We start from the raw sequence: 22,634 nt of genomic DNA on the forward strand, positions 1-22,634 counted from the left end.
AAGATAAAAGGGCCAGCTTGGAAAGTGCAGCCAAGTGGGACTCCAAAAGCCAAGCAAGCCTGAGGAGAAGGAGCACAGCCCTGCTCTCCCCCCAGTGAGCACAGCCCTGACCCGTGGTCTGAAAGAGCCGTGTAGTGTGGATACCCTTCCGCACTCCTGGAACACACAGGAATGCCTGCTCTCATCTGACGCATGTCACGTACGCTGTTCTCATAAGCACACACACTCCCAGACCCAGGTCAGCCTCTGTCCTGCACAGGCTCATGGCCAGAAAGGAGGCGCTAAATGTCACGGCCGCAGGAGACATTCAAAGACATTTTCTCGGTAGGGAAACTGAGGCTCCAGTTGGCCTGTACTCAGACATACGGGGGAAACTCCAGGGATTAAGAACCCTAACTTACCACTCCCCTGTCACTCTCCTGTCACCCCCTGCCATCCCTCCACCACCCTTCCCACACACCTCCCTGGCAGCTCCCAGTTGGGTTCTAAACGTCCCTAGGACCAGCTCCCGAGAGACCCGTTGTCTGACGGGCAGCCATGTGTGGGTGGCTGGCCAGAGGAAGAGCCCCCTGTGTTTCGGTAGGCCAGCACAGCTGGTCACCTCTGGCTGAGGAGCGCAGAGGCCAGTGTGTGGAGAAAGCGACCCGTGGTCAGCTTCCCATCTCACGGGAACCCTGTGTTCATGGGACCTCTCCTGTGTAAAGGGCCTGAGCCCTGGGTACGAGCAGCCAGCGGGAGTGGGGCCCAGCTCCTCCCCCATCCTACACGGGCACCCAGAACCCAGGGCCACAGAGGAAGGAGCCTCAACGAGTGGGCCTAACAGGCAGCACCCACCTCCCGCCCTCTCCTGGGGTGGAACGTGGAGAATGGGCTGTGCACCTCAGAACGTCAGATCGTGCTCCTCGGAAGGGTTCGCTGACTTCCCCTCCCCGCCCTCCCCCTTCGCTGATGCTTGGTGCATCTCTTGGCACCTCCGACGCTGTATCTTCACATCACAGCAACTGTCCTGCTCATCAGTGGATGGAAATAACTCCTCACGACGGCTCCTCTGGTGTTGCCATCTTTTGTGTTGATCAAAACAACAAAACGAATCAGACTCGCGGCGTTTGATTGAAGCCTAATTGGAAATCCAAAGTGGCACTAAATGTTATGGTCTAAACAAAACACATTCAATTACAGAAACCCAACCCGGGGAGCATGAAAGTGAGCTCCGGACAGGAGCTAAAAAGCAGGCTGCAGAGGTCTGGGGCGTCACCGCGGGGCCGGATGAATCTCAAGACGACAAGCACAGAACCCAAGAGCCCAAGAACCCCCGCTTAGGGCAGTGAAGGCATGGATACCCGTTTGCCCGGTTCACATTGGAGCTGCACGGGAGAGGCTGAATTGGGGCCTGATGTGTTCTAGGCCTACTCTCCTTGCAAAGAGGGCTGGCTGTGGATGCGGGTAGAGAGAGTGCAAGGGAGTCATGGTGTCACCCACTGGGCCTCCCTGGTGGTGGGGTGAAGGCAAGCAGGGCAGGAGCTTTGCAACCACACCGACCTGCACCTCCACCCCAGCCCTGCCTCCTAGGAGTGGTATGAAGGGCTTTGCTCAGTTCCCTTAACTTTGCGGAGCCTTCCTTGTGTGTCAAGTGGGGGTGATAAGGCTTGTTGTAAAGAGTCCAGATAATGTTTGTGAAGCCTGTGGCCTGCTGCACAGGCCAAACTGCAGCTGTACCCTCCTCAGGCAGGGCACTCTCTCTCCATCCACTCTGCGCACCAGAGCCATTTCCCGGGATGGTCCATGTAAGGCCCCCGGGCTGCGCTCGCTTTCCTTTGTTGGTTTTGAAAACAAAACAGCGCACTGCCCCAGTCTCCTTGGGGGTGTCAAACGAGGACTTGTGAGTCCGTGCTGGTCCCCTGAAGCCTTTAAAGCCGCTGCTAAACCTTTTCCTTAATTTGGGACCCGGTGGAGTGGGAGCAGGAGGGGAGGTGCCTTGTGCCCACACGCGGCAGCCAGGGGGCGCCGTCTCAAGAAGCGGGAGGTGTGGATTTGGCTTCAGAAGGGTGGGGTGGAGTCCTAGCTCTGTGGTTAGCCAGCTTGGTGGCTCTGGGCAAATGACTTAGCCAGACTTGAATTTCAGTTTTCCTATCTCTAAAAGAGGCGAGGACAATACTGCTTCTCCCATGGGATTGTTGGATTAGCTGAGGTCATGTTTGTAAACTAAAATAAGAAAAACAACCTGAATGTTAGTTAGATTTCAACACAAATAAAGTAGAGGTGAGAGGCAAGGCAGGGTGGTTAGTTTTCTTTTTTAGGTGTGGCTATACGCAGAGCATGATCTGCAGGGCTGGGCCTGGTGATTATGCATGGGACACAATCATAAAAATATAATTACGGCTACCACCATTTATTAAGCAGGTAATATAAGCCAGATACTTTTCAGAGTGCTTTTTATGTATTAATTGATTTAATTTAATCCTCAAGCAGATGCCATAATTATGCCCATTTTACAGATGAGGAAACTGAAGCACGCAGAGGTAAAGCAGCTTGCCCCAGGTCACACGGCAATAAGTACTGGAGCCAGGACTCAAACCTCAACAGGCAGGCAGAGTCTAGAGCCCATACTCTTCATGGGGTCAGGAAATTGCCCATCATCACCATCTGCTTCCTCCCGTTCTGGTTTGGTAGACCTTCCCTTCTCAAGAGTCACTTCCCCCTCTGGTCTCCTGTCCTCAAAGAAAAGGCCGCTCTTGACTCGATAATCCCTGAGGTCTAACCAGCTCTGAACTGCTGTGTCAAAGAGAGAATGAGTCCTCTGTCGGAGTGACCCCAAGAAGAGAAAGACACGGACAGGCCTCTCTCTCCCTGGTTAGTAAGCACACTGTGTGTCTCTGCTACAGCACGGCTCACTTTATATTGTAATTCATCTACACGTCATTCTTCCCCACCAGAATGAGACCTCCCTGAGGGCAGGGATTCTATTTTATTTATTGAACACAAAAGCATACTTAACAGTGCTACCATTGCACTGAAAAGAGCAGAAAGAAATCAAGAAGGTACCTATCTTCAGACAGCCCTGTTTATAACAGTTTGCTGGAATATTACTTAGAAAGACTGCCCTATCTATATCTGCATATGCAAATGACTTGTCAGCGGACAGCTCTATGCATTATACATGGTAGACACTTAACGGTCTGTTGAGTGAATGAGTCTATGTATGCAAATGGTATGCAAATCTTTCCCTATTTTAATTTGACCCTCGGGAACATCTTCAGTGACTCTCTTGGGCCCAGGTTGTTTTTTAATTTTTTTTTTTAATTGAAAGTCTTTAAAGACAACCAGTTTTCTTTCTTGCCTCTGCCGAGGGAAGCTGTTGTCAAGTTGGGAAAAGAATGCTGGGCTGGACCAGGTTAATTAGGATTAATTCTGCTTCTCCTGGTCATTCAGGGGAAGACATCAGCAAGGGACTCCCGTCTCTGGGCATCAGTCTCCTCACCTTTAAGAACAAGGGAGTGGGTTTCCTGCTGGCATTGAGACACTATGATTTCCCATCTCTCAGTCACAGGAACATCATCCTGGGCAGGCAGAATGTCAGTGTTCAGCACTACCTGCCTAGAAAGAGAAATCAAATCCCTTGCCAAGGATTAGAGAAAGTCTCCAGCCCCCCTGCCCATTTAGAGAAATGAGTTTTTTCGGCACTAGTTCTCCCAGCCTGGGCATTGTGTTCAATCATTTCTTTCCAAACCAAAGGATTTTAAAATAAGAGGCTGGAGTTTTCTCTCTTAAATACAACAAGCCAAGCGTCTGATTAATAGGGTGGGTTTGCATTTCCTTTCTCTCATGTGAAAATATTTATTAGAAAAATGTTCCAATGAGAATATTAATAGCCAGGGTATCAGCTCTGTGTCAGCCTCTTTGTTCCTTGACATTTGAAATGGGGGGCGGGGAGGGGGAGAAAGAAGGAAAATCAAAACCCAGGCTTGCGGTGGTCACCTTTCCCCGGGCCCCCTCCCTCAAGAGGCAGGATTCTGCCCTTCCTTTGGGAAAGGCACTGAAAGGAGCAGCTTAGCTCCTGGGCCACACTGGGGTCCCCGGTCTTTAACCAGAAACACATGTGCATCAAAGGCTTGGATTGCAAGTGACACATTTGAAAACAAAAGTGCAGCCGAAATTCTCTTATCCTCACTTTCCTAATCCGCAAACTCTGTAATTCTCCCCAAAGCCCCTCAGACTCTGCTACAGTCCAAGCCTGCTCACATCCTCTCCTCCCTCCACAGCTCAGCCCAGGTCTCCCGCCCCCCCGCCCCCCCGGCAGAGGGAGGGCTCCCGTTACTGAGACCCCGAGTGCCTTGTAAAAATACACCTTGGCACGCTCTGCCTGCGCCCTGGGAAGCCTTATCGCCTGGACTAAACAAATGTGCACAATCAAAATAATAGTCTGAGTTGTCAAAATAAATGAGTAGGGAACATCTGGAAGTGTGGCTCCCCACATTCTTTCCTTCCCTTCCTCAAACCTTTAGATGCCTTAGGGGTCTGGCAGCTCAGTGGCTCCGGCCACTTGGACTAGTCCGAGGCCACTCGGACTACTTCCGAGTCACAATAGGCCCTTTGAAAATGCTTATATTTGGTGCTAGGTCCAGGTTTGCAGTAGGTAGGCCCTCCCCCAAACCAAGGAAACCCAAATTAGTTCTCTGCTTAGCCGAATGGACACTCCGGATGGCACTCTGGAGGGGCGTGGCCCGTCCGCCCCACCCAGCACACCCCTTCAACCAAGGCCCCTTCAACTGAGGGCCAGGGAAGGGGTCTCTCCTGCCCATGAGCCCCTCAGAGAAGGATGGCTTCACAGTCTTCCCAAATGATTTTTGTTTCTGTTAACTCCAGGCCAAAGTTTTTCTTGCTCCAACTCTCTTGAATTACTAAGGCGGGGGTAGTTAAAAAGTCAGTTTCCTGTATATATCCACGGGAGAAGTCACCACGGCCCTGCAGAGCCAAGGTGGGGCACCCCGGAGGCCTGCCTTCCGAGGGGGCTTATGTAATATCGCTGCAGAGACACTGCCCGGGAGAACCCTTTGAAATTGTGTGTGCCACTGTCCGGGCAGTTTCCTGGCAGTGTGATCCTGCTCCTGATGGATTCCCTCAAAGGCTTGCACGAAGCACTTTCCGAGCCCACATTTAATGTGGGCTTCGTTTAGGACCTAACGCAACCTTTAGCAAATCAACAGTAGGCTTTAGAGCTCCTGGCACTTCCCTGTGAGTTTTGGGAAATCAAGCCAGTTCTGATGACTCTGGACTGGGGTGTTGTGCATGGCCTGACACTGAAGGGGCAGCTAACCTGTTCAGATGCCTGCTGGGCCTCCCTGTTCTCATGTGGGGACAGGATGGGTGATCCCTAAGTTCTTAGCAGCTCTGACCCTAGGGGTCCGGAAACCACGTATGTATCTTCCCTGAGCCTTGTCTCTCGAAGTGTGCTCATGGGCCACCGAATCAGAATCACCTAAGGTGACTGGCTGTGGAGAGGTGAAGAGGCAGGGAGGAGAGACAGCGATGTGGCTTCTAAGGCTGTGTCATAAAAAAGGCAATAATTCTATCTTATTTGTGGGAAGGCTCACTCTCTGAGTCCTGAGCTGCCATGATCTGCCATGCTCAAGAAGTCTGACTCTCGGGGCCACCATGCTGTGAGGAAAGCTCATGCCCCATGGAGAGGCCTTGTCTGAGGCACTCTGGTCAACAGTCGCAGCTGAGCCCAGCCTTTTGGTTCCCAGACAGGAGAAGCTTCCAGATGATTCTAGTCCCTAGAATTCTAAACACCACAAGTCATTTGTGTAGTAGAGAAGAGACAAGCCCTCTTCAATGTACCACGTCTGTGTCCCTGACTTCCATAGTTTGTGAACGTAATAAAAAGTTTGTTTTATATCCCAGAACTCTGAAGTGGTTTTTTATGTAGCAATAAGTGACCAGAATGGTGAGCCAGCTACAGACAAACACAAGGTCATTTGGAACTGGGGTCTGACTGCCCACTACTTGGAGAACGGCAGCCCCATCTTTTGAGACCTGGTTACCTTACCCATAGAGACCAAAAATGAAAAGCCCCATGGGTAGCCCCTTTCTGGCCATGTGTCCACACATGCATCCAGACAGGACCCTGAGGGCTTGGGGTCTGACCAATGCTCAGGGTGCCCCTTCCTTCTCTCTGCAGAGGCCTGCAATACTGGCCTCCTGGGCCTCACATCTGGACCCAGGGCTGCCTCTGCCTATATCAAGGGGAGTGGGACTGTTTAGTCTGCTGGGCACATTCCTGGATTTTTAAAATAAATAGCAGATTATGAGCGACTTAGCCTAATGCTGTCATTGGGCCAGGCCACAGGCTTCTGAGCCGTCCCTTAGGAGGGAGCAGCAGAAATAGAAGGTTGGAGGTGTTTGACTTGGGAACTCTGTCCCAGCCACAGTTTAAGTGGAGAGGCTTCTAGCCTTCTCTGGGATTCCAGAGAACTTCTAATAATATGACTGATAACAGCAATGATGATAATAATCATACCGCACATTGAAGGCACTGTGTGTCAGACACAACGGTTACCATTACTCGGCCCATTATACAGATGAAGAAACTGAGGTTTAGTGGTGAGAGATCTCAAAGCTAAATGTCTAGCAAGTGGCTATGGGTTAAATGGAGATCAGTCTGATTCTCAGGCTCCAGTTCTTAACCACTACACTATATTGCCTTCCCAGGCTCTGAAATAGAGAGCTGCAGCCCATGCCTCCACCCACCCCAACATACACACACACACATACACGCGCACACGCGTGCACGCCCCCATAACCAGCCTTGCTGCTATTCCCAAGGCCCTTTCCAGCCTGCACGGAGCCATTCTCCACTGTGACTCCCTTTTTCCATTTCACCCTTCGCTGGATCATTTTATGCCTCTATTCCCTCTGCTAATTCAAACTAATTAAAGTATAAAATAGAATAATTGCTTCCATCCCCATACTCTTTCCCATCCACGTTGAGGACAGAGCTATATTCTTTATCTGGGAGTGGCCAACCTGACAAGTTGGGTGGAAACTGGGGCTATCAAGTTTCTTTTCATCTTCTCGCTCCGTTTTGCACTTGGCTCGTCGCCTGACTTTCCCTGGACTTGCTGACTGACTTCCATTAGACACTGAGGATACGGGAGAACTTGTATTCACACCCACAGCATCTGTCGATCTGCTGTTGAGGAAGCCGGGGCGGACTTTCTAGGGAAGAACCAGGCATCCTGTCCGTGGGGCACCTGGGCAATTAGCAGGATTGGGAAATCAGTTTCCAAATGTTCCCCTGGGACTGGCCAGCCCTGGATCTATTAACAGTCCATTAACATTGGCTTGTTAGGCAGTTGCACTAGCGACCCAACACTTCTTACTAGTCCTATTTCTTAATTATGTGTAATTAACTGAGAGAGGGAGAGGGAGCGAGAATGAATGAGCTATACGGGATCGCTGGAGCTCTGTAAGGAGATGCAAGCCTCTCCAGGCAGAACTTGAGGCCGGAGACTTGGATCTACACTCCCATGGTGCCAAAGATACAATAGGTGCCATGTTTTGGGGAAGCATCAGAGGGACAGAGAGACAAGAGGTGGGGATGAGGTGAGGGCTGGGATGACAGTAGGCTGCGCAGAGATTTATTAGAAAATGAGGGGAGGGCGCCTGGGTGGTTCCGTTGGTTAGGCGACTGCCTTTGGCTCAGGTCATGATCCTGGACTCCCGGGATCGAGTCCCGCATGGGGCTCCCTGCTCAGCAGGGAGTCTGCTTCTCCCTCTGACCCTCCCCCCTCTCATGTGCTCTCTCTCATTCTCTCTCTCTCAAATAAATAAATAAAATCTTTAAAAAAAAAAGAAAGTGAGGGGAAGCCCCATTCCCACGATGTCTTATAAGGTCTCAGGTCTTTCAGGAACCTCCAAAGTCTTAAATCACTGCCTCAAAACAGGAATACACTTATCCTTAACCAGCCAGCATTTTCCCTCTTTCTGCATTGGTCACCGTTCAGGGAAGAAGTTCACATGGGCACCCATGGCCTCATACAACTCTTGTTCCAAAAGTTCTTCATTTGGTCTAACCTCAGGCCTGTCTACTGTAGTTTTAGTGTTGTCTTCTGGACATGGAGAAGAGTCTCAATACCAACACCTTAAACAAGCCTCTTTAATATGGAAAGGAGTCTAGCGTTAGATTTGTTAACCGTTATCTCTAAAAGGGAGGAACCTGAATCTCTGAGAACTTAAGAGTGTAAGCCATCCAGCTCATTAGAGGTGGGCCTGGACTAGAACACAGACCCCCGGGCTCAGCCTGAGGCCTACTGGATGTGCCCCACAGCCACTTTACTTCCCCTTAATCATCACTCATGGTCACCACCCTCCTGAGCCGGCATCATAAAGGCCTGAGAGCTGGAAGGGGCCACACAGAGGCTCAATGATCAAGGGTTTGTGTGGCGTGTGAGGCCGTGGGAAAGAACCTCCCCTCTGCTGAATGGAGTCTCACGTTGACCCGAGTGAGGCACAGTGAGGCCAAGTGACTGGTTTAACGCCATGTGGCTATGAAATGTTGAGACGAGATCCAAAGCAGAGCTTCGGACTTCAGAGACAATCCTATTATCTGAAGCAACTATTTCATGACCTGGGAGAGGGTCATGCTTCCAGATCTAGCAACAGCTGGACTAGAACCCAAGCCATCCAACTCCATCTGCATCACCACCCACTAAACTGTTTCTTGAAAGATGTCCGAGCTGTCTGTGAATATTCTGTACTCAGAGTTGCTCGGCCTCAGACAGATGGGCCCCCTGAGCTGTTCTTGGCCCTCATCCCTGGGCCCAGCCCCAGGTGAAATCACCTAGCTACCTATTTCTACACGATTTACAGCTCTCGGGCTGACAGGTCTCAGAGCTCTGCCACAAATCCCCCTTAGACTCTGCCCACTGATCACAGCTCCACCTGGCATGGGGAGCTCTCTGGACTGATATCTCACCTGACTGGAGACAGGCCCCATGGCATTAACCCCAAATTCTTCCCATATCTGCTCAGTGGGACTGGCTACTACCGAAGCCCTCTGTTTGGTGCAGATTGTAACAAGAATGGCACAGCGGTGGCAGAAGGTGAGGACAAAGGCCAGGAGATTTAGAAATAAGCTATGTGGACACTTGGTAGAGCCAGGGCTGATGCTCTCAGAGGTGACACCGGCTATGATCTCAGGAGGTCATCCCAGTCCCCGAAGGCCACTCACTAGTCTCAAGCTCTGACTCAGGCCCCTCTCCTCTGGCCACATTTCGAATGTAATTTCATAAAGCATCCCATTTGAGAAACAGCCAAAATCTGAGCCTTGGCATATTCTCAGTTCCATTAAGGCCTCACTGATCACTTCTATTTGCTGTCAATGCTTTTCCACACACCGGGCTCAGAGAACCCAAGGAAGAGTTTTTACCCAGAGTTACCTGGCTGGTCCTCAGCCATACATAATGTGTTCTGAAAATATCACATATATTGGGGGTCTGTTGGATCCCTCTGATCATCATTTTATCCACCTATCTGGACTGCCATCTATCCATCTATCCCTCTGTCTGATTATTATCCTGCAGAAGCATTTAGAATGGTGTTCACCGTATGTTAACATGGTGTTACATTTTGGGCAGACCCGACTGGGGACTCACTGCCATTTTCTTTTCTGTGTGTATTGCTGGAATTTGCATGGTGAGCATCTACTGTTTCTGTTTAAGAAATAACCTTATGTCTATAAATAGAGAAGAAAAGGAAGAAAAGGCAGAATATTTATAGGCTTCAGTGGGATGTTACAGGTAACTGGCTTCTTGTCTCCCTCCCTCGTTAGACTGTAAGCAACCTGAGGGTAGTGGCTAAGTCCCATTCATTTTAAAGTTTTCCCAGCACACTGTTCCCGAAAAATATATTCCCAGTAATGGGCTTTGTTAGGGCCCACGGACTGTTTTATTAGAACGAGACAACAGTGTTTATTTCCAACTGTCTTACCCACCGTAGGTTAGGCTAATCCTCCCCCAGCTCCACCAAATTCCCATCTGCACCTGTTTACGCCTCGACTGCAGGGGCCATATGAAAGAAGGTAAAAAGACAGGTGGGTTCAAGGGGGTCTGGATATAATTTGCATGCAATCTGCATATGATTTGTGTCATCTGTTCTCAAGAAGTAATTTTTGATTTAGAGCTGCATCACTGCTTCTCTGAATGCTGTCGTGCCCATTTGTCTCTCCCTTCCTCCCTCCATTCTTCTCTCATCCCCAGATTCAGAATTCTTACATTCAAAAAAAATGAGGAAACGAGAACTCTGGGCAAGGTGGTGTTCATCAAGTACACCAGGAATCTTTGCAGAGTATTTTGGGAATGACAAACACTCCAGAGCTGGGAGGCACCTCGTGAATGCTCACTGGTCTTCTAGCCCAGCATCTTTGTCTAGCCTAGAGTCTAGCCTAGGTTTTGGTCAATGCCAAGACCATGCTCCTGCTGAACAACAGTAGACTCACTGACTGAACGAATGGAAAGAACCAGCCTTTCTTAAGGTCTTTGCTTTGCTTTTTGCATCCCCATTAATTTGTGAATCCTCTGTTTTCCCTGCTTCTCTTGCCCATCACCATGGCTCTCCTGCATCTACCTTCTCTTTGCTCACATGTATTCAGAGCAAATACACTCCGGGGGGGAATAATGCTCCACCAGAGAAGGTGGGGAACCTGCTCAATGGTTACCCGCAGAGGGTAGAAGTCTATTTCTCAGGCCAACTTTGGCTTCCCAGAGCTGGCCAGCTTCTACTGGCATCAGTCTATGACTCAGACCAAGATTTTTATCTCCTTCTGGGGCCCTATCTTGGGTCTGTCTCTCCCAGGATCAGGCCCAGCCAGGAGGCCTGGATTATTTACACTTCTCTGGCTCCCTTGAGCAGCAGACTCTGTGGGCCCGGGAGCTGTAAATCTACCTCCTAATCACACCAAGCTGCTCCATGCAGTCTGGCCTGTTCTTGCGGGGCTGTTCATCACACACTGAGACAGGGGCTGTGGCCTGGAGAGAAACCTCCGGGAAGTGGCTGGCCCCAGTTTCTTCTCTCTGGCTCCCTGCAAAAGCCTCCAAGGACTCTGCCTCTCCCTGGACCCCTGAGCCACAAACCCAGAGGTCTCTCTTGTTAGAAGAACAGTTTCTGAACAAAGGTCACAGGTTATCAGTTACTCCTGGGCTTTGAAAAGAAGGGATGGGTGTCAGCACTTACCTGTCTCTCAGACATGATGTACAGGTAGCGCTCATCAATGGAGAAGGCCATGTCCCGGAGGATGGGGCTCCCATCTTTGAGCACAGAGACCATCTCGTACTGGACCCCTCCATGGGGGGGACCATCAGCTCGAATCTGAGAAAGAAACAAGGCATCCTCAGCATCTGTATTCAGCAGTCCCCTGCTTCGGCCTAGAACAGGTCACTTTCCTGAAGTGGTTGTATTTCCCGAAGATAATTTCCCCCACCCGACCCGCAGTTGCTCCTCGGAACCAAACTAGGCTTCAGGGAAGGTAGAGGTGCCTTTCAGTTCAAACAGTGGGCTGTTTGCTTCCACCAAGAGCGATCCTTTCCCAAGTGGTCTGAGTGTGCCAGGTCTGGCATTTCGACGGTAGGTTCATTTGTGTGTGCGTATGTGCCCTAAGAGGCAATTCTGAATATCCCAATGTGGTTACTGTTGCGTGTGTCTACATGTATTTACAGCACTGTGTGGAGGGTGTGTGTGTGTGTGTCTGTGCTTATGCACACTTACTGCTGTTTGGGGTAGGACAGTCAACACCTGCTCACAGTGTTTCTGTCTCAGGCGGGTGAGGAAGAATGGGTAAACAATCATATAAACCATTAAAAAGCTGGTCATCAAGAGATTCAAGATTTTAGAATCTCAGGAAGGCCTTTCTGCCCCCAAACAGATCCCCTATATGTGTGCAAATTCACCCTGGGATTTTGGGGAGCCAGGAATCCTGGATCAGACTCTTAGAGCCCAGCTCTGGATAATAAGTCAGAAAGAAAGGACTCAGACACCATCAAGTTCACTGCTTCTCAGCCCTGGCTGCACATCAGAATCATCTGGGGAGTTTTATTTATTTTTTATTTATTTATTTATTTATTTTTTTAAAGATTTATTTATTTATTTGAGAGACCGAGAATGAGAGACAGTACATGAGAGGGGGGAGGGTCAGAGGGAGAAGCAGGCTCCCTGCCGAGCAGGGAGCCCGATGCGGGACTTGATCCTGGGACTCCAGGATCATGACCTGAGCCGAAGGCAGTTGCTTAACCAACTGAGCCACCCAGGTGCCCTCGTCTGGGGAGTTTTAAAAGATACAAATGCCAGGGCTGAATCCATTAATCAGAATCTCTGTGGGTGTGGCCTGGGAATCTGCTTGGGGATTCAAAGCTCCCCAAGTGAATCTGATGAGTGGCCAGGGTCTAGAAGCAGCGATGGAGTCCAGTGGTTTTCAAGGTTGCATGCCTTGAGAATCACCTCTGGGGGCTTAGGAAAACACATTGTTGAGCCCGCCCCTGAGTTTCTGATTCAGCAAATATGAGGCTTGAGAATTCTCACTTCTAACAAATTCCCAGGTGATGTGGAGGCTGCTGGTCTGTGGATTCGAGAGGGCTAGTCTAAGCTCTGTGTAGACTCAGCGGAAGACGGTCCCTAAGGTCATACAAAAAACTGGTGTCTGGGAGTCCTGGGTTTGAATATGCTCCTGCCTTCACGTTTCTTGGTCGGGTGACCAATAATCTCCACCCTGGCTTGTTTTCTCTGTCCTCTGCCCATCTACACCCCCTCTAGCTCAAGCCCTATTTCCTCCATGAAGCCTTCCCTAATCTCTCCACCACACTAATTGCTCATCACCCTGATGCCTTTTTTTTTCTATCAGACATTTTGTCTTAGGATTATAGTCAATTGATCTGTTCATTGTATATGTACTAGCTACCATGTATTGACTACCCACTCACATTGTTCTCTAATTGCCTCACATGTGCGTAAGTCTGTCAACACTGAAGACAAGGATGTGTTTTCTACTTCTCTAATAACCCTCTGAGGACTCGAATGGGTTCAGGAACCTGGCTGGTGATGGATAAAACGGGATGCTTAAGAAATACTTGTTGAAAGGACATGAACTATGAACCCGCTGATAAAGTCTCATGAACTCTAGTGCTAAATCAAAGTGAGATTCAAAGGCATTTTCTCTGGAAGATTGTAGGATTCAGGCTGCCCCCTCCCCACTCACATTCCCTTTCATTTTTCTCTTGTACTTCTAACCATGCCTTTCCCTCTGCCCATTTCTTCCACCACACCAGGAGCTCCTGAGGGCAAGGACCATGACTTATTCATCCCAAGGGCCACACTTGGTGCCTGATGCCACGGTAAATTCCCCTTTGCCCTTTCTCTGCCTAGCTAGTGGCTTCCTACATTCAAAGCCATTGCATCCAGGGGAGGGGCTTGGGGGTTCATTTACTTCATTCTCAGAGAGTGGAGGAAGACTCTGGGGTCAGCAATGATGTCGTGAGGCTGAGGTTACTTGTCCTCTACCCCAGCGCAAATATGGTTATGGATTCAAGCAGAGGGAAGGGTCTCTACCTGGGAAAAAACCCCACAATTAAAAAGGTTCCCCTTAACATTTGAAGTAGCATTCTCTCTTAGATGGACAGATCTGAAATTTCCTTGGGATCCTTTCAGAAATATAGTAGTTTTTAGTCAATAAAGTTCTTGGGCTATTGCAGAAAGTAAAGAGAAGATGTGATAGTCTTGGCTTCTGGCTGGCTTGACCTCAGTTTTCTGTCTCCATTATATGGGGGAGTTCAGGCTCTATTTCTTCCTTTGAAAGGGAACTGGTCGAGGGCTTCTCATCACCCTCCTTATAATGGCTGCTTCTCTTCAAGGAGATTTAAGTCTCCTCAAGGTACTGGCTCCGCCCAGGAGCTGTGGAACCAGTACCCTCCCTCAGGCCTGAACCAAGATCTCCCTGCCCCGAGAGGCTAGTTAACATTCTACCAGCTGGGGCGGCCTCCTACCCATGAGCCTGAGCATCTGCCTGCCTCCCTGGCAGGGCCTGGACACAAAGTCAGAAGGAGGAACTCCATCAGCCTGGCCTTCCCTCTGTGGTCCCCGGGGTGAGATGGTACCCACGCCCGGCTTGGAGCTGGAATTGAATCAAAGTCAACTTATCATCACACTCTCTGCTGTGTCCCACTTAGGACCAACCCCAGCCATTAACTTTTTCCTGAATCAGAGATCTATGCAGGTTTTTTTTTCTTTTCCCATCTGCAACCCCAATCTTTTAACAAAGCAATTGAAGCCAGAATCAAACCTACCTACCTTTCAAATGTCAAAGCTAAAACCAAACCAGAACAGAAATTGTTCTTGGTACTGAACCTGAACTAGGCGATCCTATTTCATTCAGTCTAAATCCCTGGAGGGAAGAGCACTATTGCCCCCCCACTTACTTCCTCATCCCATGCTATCTGCCTCCAGCTTGTGTAACCCTCAGAGACACCTGCGGGAGGGCAGAGAAGATGGAGGATGGGGCAGGAGGCCAGGGGCTCAAAGGGCACTGGCAGGGGGAGGCTGGCAGGCAGGCGGCAGGAGGGGCCAGGTGGGCAGCAGGTAGCAGAGATCTTTCCCCTCCCTGACACCTTGTGCTCCCTCTGAGCATGCACAGCAGTGGGCAGAGTGTAGGTCTGGGATGCAGGGGGCCTGGGTTTCTGTTCGGACTCCATGCCTGGGCTTGAGTTCTGCCTAATGGTATAGTTTGTGTTCAGATCCCTCCCCTGAGCCTCAGTTTTCCCTTCTGGATAACAGGCCAAGGTGATCTGCTCGGTGCCGGCCACAGGAGAACCACAATAGCAAGTACTAGAGCTGTAAAGCCTTGGGAGCTCACCTCACCTAAGCTCTTCCACTCCAGGCTCGTGGCTGGCCAGTGGTGGAACCGGGACTCAGAGAAAAGTGCATGGCAGATGGAAACAGTGCCCCGTGACCACTGCCGGGTACAAGGGTCCTGCCGCAGGGCAAGCACACGGGTTCCCAGACTGCTCTGCCTCAGAGAGAAAGTTTTGAGGTTCAAAGTTGTCTCTATCCTTGCCAGACACAAGATGGTAGCGGTGTGGGGACGACAGTCTGGGAGTCTCGAGCAAAGGTGGGATTTTTAAATCCGACCAATCGAGTCTATTCGGGGCTATCCCAGAATAACCAAACTGCTGTGACACAGTTTTCAGCTTTCAAGCTTGTGTCCCCAGGGCCAGGTTTCAGTGACCACAAGGACAACAATGGACTGAAGTAGATCACGAACCTGTCCAAGAGAAGGGTGTCAGCAGCCCAAGCTGCACAGGGCAGGGGAGGAGCTGGGGCAGAGGAGGGAGGTGACACACACGGGGACACGCGAGTCACCTGAACATGTCTTTCTGGTTGGGCTCCTCCTCTCCTGAGAGGGCCTGGCCTCAGTGGGCATGCAGCAGCTATGGAGGCCATTTTGCTTGGACAAAGCTCACCAGGTAGGATAAGAGGGCCAGTCTGCTGCAGTGGAGGGTGACGGTCTTTACTGAAACCCGCAAAAGACAGAAGGTGCCCACACTGTCACGCAAGGAGATTCAGGTTGGTTCTAGTGAGAATTCCTGTTGCGTAGAGCCCTGACTGCAGGATGAGTGGCCACAGGACCCTGCAACCTTCTCAGGAGAGTTTGGAAAACAGGATAACTTCTTTTGCTTCATGGCTCAGCGTGGCCCTACCTGAAGGCGGTAGCAAGGACCTGGTGAATTTTCGAAGGGTTCCATTTGCCTCAAGAATTAATAACAGCTACCCAGCTATTGCTCTTACAATGTGCCAAGCGCTGTCGAAAGTACTTAACAAAAATCAACTCTCTTATCCTTACAAGAACCCCTGACGTAAATGTTCTTATTATTCCCATTTTACAGATAGGAAATTTGAGGCCTGGGAGAGTTAGGTGGCGTTCCCAAGATCGCACAGCTAAAGGGCAGCAGGGCTGGGATTCCCACATACAGCCTGATTTCTCAGGCGCTCTGTGACTCTCTTAGGAGAGGATAATAACGGGCAAATGGAGCTGTTCATCGCCGCCAGGAACAGAACAGACAGAGCAGACCGAAAGGCCGAAAGTCCGAGTTCTCTCTTCACCCACCCTTCCTCTTTTGGACCCCAAGGCCCAGGCGGGGCAATCACCCATTTCCTGGAGTCAACAATAAACTCAGAACCTAATTTTGAGGGACCTTGGTTGGGGGGAAAACTCAGTTTATCAGGGCCATCTGTGGGGTAGGAGGATGGGAGGTGCAGTCCAGGGGAGAGCAACTGTCGGGCCCTCCGCGTGGCAGGGGCCTCTGCTAACAGAGAAGGAACTAGTAATCCCATTAGGGCTTCCCTTTAAACCACAGCTAGGCCTGTGCAGAAATTAATGACAGCCTCTTTACTTGAACATCCAATTCAAATCAGCGTATCCAATTCCAATTAACTAGCTTACCTGTAGGCCCCTCCAAACCCTTTTTCTTGAGCATCACTTTCTTCTATAGTTAGCTCTAAATTATGGAGCCCCTACTTGGGATTTATCACTCTAATATCACTTTATTAGTAGTACTAGTAGTACAAGTAGTAATAGTATTTATTTATTTATTTATTTATTTATTTATTTATTTATTTATTTGGCAAGAGCTGCTGAAAAGCAATTGGGAATCTTTTTCTTCTTGGGCCTCTCAGTAGGAAACAGATTGGTTTGAGAGGCATCACCATGCAGAGGGAGGCACCAGTTCATGTCTTTAGGCCTGGGATCTAATCTCAGCGTTCTCATTAATTGGCTATGTGACTCCAGGCAAGTCACTTCCCTTGTTTGTGTAATAGTTTCTGTAGCTGCCAAATAAGGTGGGAACTCCTGTCCTTATGAGCACAAAAAGGATGCTGGGAGAATGAAATGAGTTATTAGCTATGAATTTCAGGACTGTCCAATATCCATTTATTACACGTCTGCCGTGAGCCAGGCCCGCGCTCGGCGCTGGGGATACTACGAGGACAGGCTCCCCTTCAGAAGCCCGAGAAGCTGGGGAACGGACAAGCCAACTAGTCTTCACAAACACAGGGGCTACCCCTTGTGAGAGGAGTTTGCACTGGGGGGGGGGGTGGGGAGCAGGGAGGCCAACACCCCGGGGAGGCTGGGGCATGAGGGAGGCCCTGAGCCGGAGGCTTCCTGGGGAAGGTGATGCCTGAACGGATGAGCAGGAGTGGAAATGTGAGTTCTTTGGCTAATTTCAAGCGTGATGTCAGCATAAGCATGTCATTGTTATGTCTGAGCTCAGATTTCTTGGAAACTTGGTCTCTCAGACCTGAGTGTTTGGAGAGGATGAGACTTCTGATGTGCATTTATTGAGGGCTCGACAACAATTTCTGCAGGCCTTGTCACTTTACGTCCGAAAAGGCACTTTGGAAAAGGCCTTTATTACTTGGTTTTATCTCTGCCTCAGGACTCAGGGCTTGCATACTATATGAATGTGTGGGGTGGGTGTGTGTGTGTGTGTGTGTATGTGCGTGCGCGTGCACACACACATACACACACGTAGATGTTTAAAGAGGAGAGAGGTGGGGCAGGCCTGGTGCTGCTCAGACTGAACTTGGGGGTGAGTTAATGAGCGAGTGTATCTGCAGCTGTGCATTTAGTGCTGCGCGAGAGGATTCAAGCTGAAGTTTATTTTTGTAGAGCTTCATGACCCAAATTATTTATAGATTGAAGCCTTTCGTAAATTCAGTCTCTGAGATTCTTCCTCCCTCTAGCCTGCATATGCGTATGCGCACGCACGCGCACGCACGCAGAGGCAGTAGCACCTTCCACGGTGCTTCTGTCTCCCGCTTCCCCAGAGCTCTGCAAATGTTAACTAACCATGCAGAGTCACAGCCCGGGAGGCCGAGGATCCCCGGACGGAGACCGGCCCTAAATGCTTGGACAACTGGAGAGGGACACAGGAGCCAGGGAAACTTGGCCTATGGGTTGCAATGAACCAGGAGAGCAGAGGGAGAGGGGAGACAAGGCCAAGGATCCCTCCTGTCCCTGAAAAGGAAGGAGATCACTAAGATACGCTAAACTTTGTGAATTTTGTGCCCCCCTCCCCTGCGCATGCATGTGCACTGACACACACACATACACCCTCCCACACATATGCAGATGCTTCTAGAACTGGTCCCCAGTGAATTGTCGGTCCATCACTGGGGCTTTGACACTGGAGACTGACATTTCCATGTACAATTATTTCTATCTCTGTGCATGTTAGGAATCTGCCCTAGATATTAAACTGGGCGGGGGGATGGATGATCTAGTGGAGGGGTTCATGCTCTTGAGGCTCCTGGATTTCTTCCTTCATGGAAGGCTAAGCCATGGAAGCCTTTCTCCTGGAATGTGGGGAGGGGCTCCTAAGAGAAACCATTTGTTCTCTGGACCTCTGCATCTTGGAACAGTGAGAATTAAGAGCCTGGTTTATGATAGGTGATATAGTGAATATTTATTGAGCAATGACTAGAAATAAAGTGTTCAGAGGTAAGGTTGAGGAGGTTGGCTGGAGGGACAGTCTCTTTTCTTAAATCTTGGCTTCGTGTCTCCTCATCAGCCAGGGGTGGACGGCTAAGTGACCACTGATCCACGCGGCCCACAGAACTGAGAGGAGCAGCCTCTGCTTGAGACCTTCCCGTGGTTAAAGACCAACCGCATTTCACAAGGGCACCGACTTCCCTATCCCAGGGGCCTCTCCCTTTATGACTCAGCAGAGAGTGACATCAAGATCTAGAAGCAAAAGAATCCAATTCTTGGTTCTACCTCTGTCAGGGAGGGTTTTGAGCTCCCAGGCCCAGGACGGGGCAAGAGCTTATCCAGGTGAATACGATGGGCATTTGGGAGCGCAGGGCTCTGGCCCTGGACTAGCGCCACCTCTCAACACTGCTCCAGCTCAGACTTTGGCCAGTTAGGAGGATCTGGGAACCAGATGAAGTTGCCAGGGGCAGCGGAAGCACTTGATTGTTCTGGGAAACAATAAGATAAACACTGGCAAGGGACAGCTGAATCGTAAGGCAGCCTCAGACGAAATCACATCACACAGCAGCAAAGCAGTAATTCACAGGGAGGGCACAGGGTTGGGGAGGGGGGAGCACTGAGGGGTGTGTGTGTGGGGGAATTAATAAAGAATGATGAGCAACCTCTGCCAAATCGAAATCTCTGTGTACCCGAAGCTTTAGCAACATGGGGCTCTCAGAATCCCCATTCGAGGTACCACGCACAGGTTCCTTGCCTGGGGATGCCCCGCCTGTTTCAGGATAGCATCTAACCTCCTAGGCTTTTCGGACTGGGAATGATTTAGAAGCACCTCTTAGGGCCCACGTGGAGGGTGATGCAGCCTTCCTCACCAAGCTCTGGAATAGGGTGTGGCGAGAATCAGGCAGACTGACGCCCAGGTTAACTGCCTTGGAAATGCCCTGCCCCACCCCAGTGGGACGGAGGGGCGGGCAAGTAGGCAAAGCAAAGTAGCACTTCCTGGGACTGGACATGTAGGGCTTCTGAATCGCTTATCTCCCTTTATCAGTGTAGTTCAACATATTTACTGAACATTGATCGACCATGTCAACCAATGTGCAAAAGGCTGGAGATAGAAACATGAATGATCTTGAACACTGTGAAGTCGGCCTCCCCATTTCACAGAATAAGAAACGTTAGGAGTCGAGAGCAAATTAGTGACAGAGCCAAGCTCAAAGCTGAGTCTGCCTGATTCCAAAGCCTGTACTCTGTCTCTTTCATTAGGCTTCCTCTGGGGCCTCGCTTTTCCCTAAGTCAAACAAGAGGACAATGCCTGCATTGGGACTAAAAATTACATCTAAAAAGTGCTCAGTGCCCCTGGAGATAAGTCCTGGGGAACAAAATAGATCATATAGCTGTCTCCTCCACTATGACAAAGAAGGCCACCTGCAGTCTGGAAAAAGAGCAAAGGGTGGGGCGTTTAAGAGGGTTATTACCCTCTTTAATTAACTCATTCTTTTCAATGGCCTAAAATTGCCCTGCATTTTATAATCTGGAACAGTAATCTCTGGCTTTCATTAACACCGAGGATGACATTTAAAGCTGTAAGGATGGGAAGGGAGGTCTAGACTTGTGAGCACAGCTATCTGACAGGGCTTGTGCCTGAACGCGGGAGTCTCCCTGAGATTTTAAAAGGAAAAGTTATTTGGAAAATGCATGTGGCCTGCGTACACCATGGTGCAGAAAATTTGCAGTAACCGAGAGACGCAGAGAGCACATCCACGCTGCTGTATTTCTCTTCCCATCGCTAAGGGGCGAGGCCTGAGTCTTTATTGCCTCTTATCTGTGCTACAGCAATAACCTGAGAAATCTCCCTGCCTCCAGCATATTCCCGCTCTAATCTGTTCTACCAACATGGCCAGATTAATCTTCTTAAAACACTTATTTGATCCTGCCTTTTCTGTATGCAAAATCCTTAAATTTCAGGTGTTTGTAATTTTCTTTCTCTTGCTTATCTCACTCCTAATTTTTTTTTTTTTTTTATGATGAACATACACTACTTTTGGAATATGAAAGAAAGTAAATCATTGCATGCACCCAGGCACATACACACAGAACACCTTTAACTGCCCCCATTGAGAATTTAGAAAAGTTCACATCCCTTACTTGTCATGCACGGATCTAGCTAGCATAGCCTTCTCACCATTCTCCAATTATGTCTCCTGGTGTTTGCTCTTCATATCTTGGCTCGACAATTTATTCTCCTTCCTAGATCCTAACCATCCTTCAAGGACCAACCCAAATGCCCCCTCCTCCAGGAAGCCCATCCTGATCTCTCCTTTGAACTCCCATAGTCCCTAGCGAGTCTCTTGGCATGGTTACCTGTGAACACATGCGATTATCTCTCCTAAGATCGTAAGTTCCTAGAAAACAGACACTGTTTAGTGCAGCTTCATATGCCTCACTGCATTCAGTACTACTGTACACATAGTAGGGCTTCAGTCCCACCCAATGATGGAATCAATGAATCCCTGTTACTGAAACTGGGTAGGGATTAGCCATAGCTCACATTTATTTAACCAACCCCTATTATTGTTAGACATTGTGCTAAGGGCTCTCTACAAGCCCTGTCATTAAATCCTCACCACAACCATATTAGTCCCATGTTACAGATGAAGAAACAGAGGCACAGAGGTGAGAGGTAACCTCAAGGTCACATAGCTGGTGGGCAGAAGAGCTAGAATCTCAACTCTGTGAGGCCTTCACTTGTCGAGGCCTCTGTTTTCCCATCTCCGGAAAATAACGAATGGAGAAAGAGAGAATCTTGCTTTGCACATCCTCCCCTCCCTCCACCACATCTCCTGGAACCGGGCACGTAAAGACGTTGTACACATCTGCTTTTGTTGAAGTGATCTTTTCCGCTCCCCACTGGACTGCTAGGAGCTCTTGGGAGGAAAGCACTCTAACAGCTCCAGGTGCTGCTCTGGAAAGAACTCCAGGGCTACTAAGCTAGAGCTTGGCCGGCTCAAAGGCAGGTGGAAAGCAAGGGTTAAAGTGGCAGAGATGGGCTCAGAGCTGGGGTCTAAGAAACAGCATCAGCGGAGGAGGACGGAGGACAGAAGGCAAGTGAGGCCAGAGGGCCTCTATCCCCTGAAATCCCGAGACACCAGCGCCGGGGTGGCCCCGTGCTCTGGTATGTCTGACTTCCCGGCAGAGCCCAAGGGCAGAACAGACAGCTGGGGGAGGGCCTGGCTCTTTTAAAAGATTCTGTTTGACTAGCTGTCGTCTTCACACCTTTCCCCATCTCCCCTCCCAGGAGAAGGACTTTAATAATGAGCGCCTTCGTGACAACAGACCCCTAATTAATTCACTGCTATTCTTCTGGGGCCAGATCATTCTAATCAAGGTGGGGTGGGGTGGGGGCTGCCGAGCAAGGGCCGTCTGATCTCCGTGGTCTGCCACTGACTCTAGCTTTACTCTCTAGCGTGGCTGCCCCGAGACCCTTCCTGATCACCTTGTTCTAACTGGACACCTGCTTCTCCTCGGTGCCCAGCCCCTCCTGGCATGGACACCTCACAGCTGCTGGGCACAGCGCCAGGGTGCAGCCCCTGCTGGTGGCTGGCTACAACAATACAGCGGGGGCCAGGGCCGCACTGCGGAGGGAAGGGGGGAAGCAGCAACTGGCCTCGTGAGGAGCAAACTTTGCACTGCGTCTCTCTGAGCATGAGCAGAATACCCAGTGGGCTCCCAGTCAGCAAAGCGCAGCCCTGTTCTTCTTGTCCAGCCTCCCCGCCCCCCCATCCTCCCAACCCAAGAGGCTTCCACGTCCCAGGGTGCTACGTGCGCCTGGAGTTTAGAGAACCGACATCACCTCATCCAGGGAGTGGCCACATGGTAGCAGCCCATGGAATTCTTTGCATGAGGATATGAGCAGAGGACTGGGACCAAGACTGATGGGAGGGAACGAGTCTAGGGACACTTTGGAACAAAATAACCTTAAAAAAAAACAACAACCATAAAGCCAGATCACACTTGGTGCTGATAGAAATTAAAGGGCACACAGGTCTCCTCTCCAGCAGCCTCTTAGGTTTCTCGGTTTTCCTTCTTGATCTCTCAAGCCCCACATTTCGAT

At 50.0% G+C, this 22,634-nt stretch overlaps 1 protein-coding gene across 2 annotated transcripts in view; it reads right to left on the reverse strand.

Moving 5' to 3' along the window:
- Positions 1-22,634, reverse strand: part of PLXNA2 (plexin A2) — a 211,421-nt gene that overhangs the window by 104,283 nt on the left and 84,504 nt on the right. The window contains exons 4-5 of one of the 2 annotated variants that reach the window (XM_035010444.1): positions 11,230-11,364; positions 1,462-3,594 (exon numbers count right to left, since the gene is read on the reverse strand). In XM_035010444.1, the coding sequence (XP_034866335.1) occupies positions 3,574-3,594; positions 11,230-11,364 (156 nt within the window). In that variant the 3' untranslated portion in view covers positions 1,462-3,573. Of the gene's footprint in view, positions 1-1,461; positions 3,595-11,229; positions 11,365-22,634 lie in introns of those variants that run through there. The other variant, XM_035010443.1, reaches the window with a different exon arrangement.

The sequence above is a fragment of the Mirounga leonina genome, unplaced genomic scaffold, assembly GCF_011800145.1.
Source record: "Mirounga leonina isolate KUSES-001 unplaced genomic scaffold, KU_Mleo_1.0 Mir_154, whole genome shotgun sequence".
NCBI lineage: Eukaryota > Metazoa > Chordata > Mammalia > Carnivora > Phocidae > Mirounga > Mirounga leonina.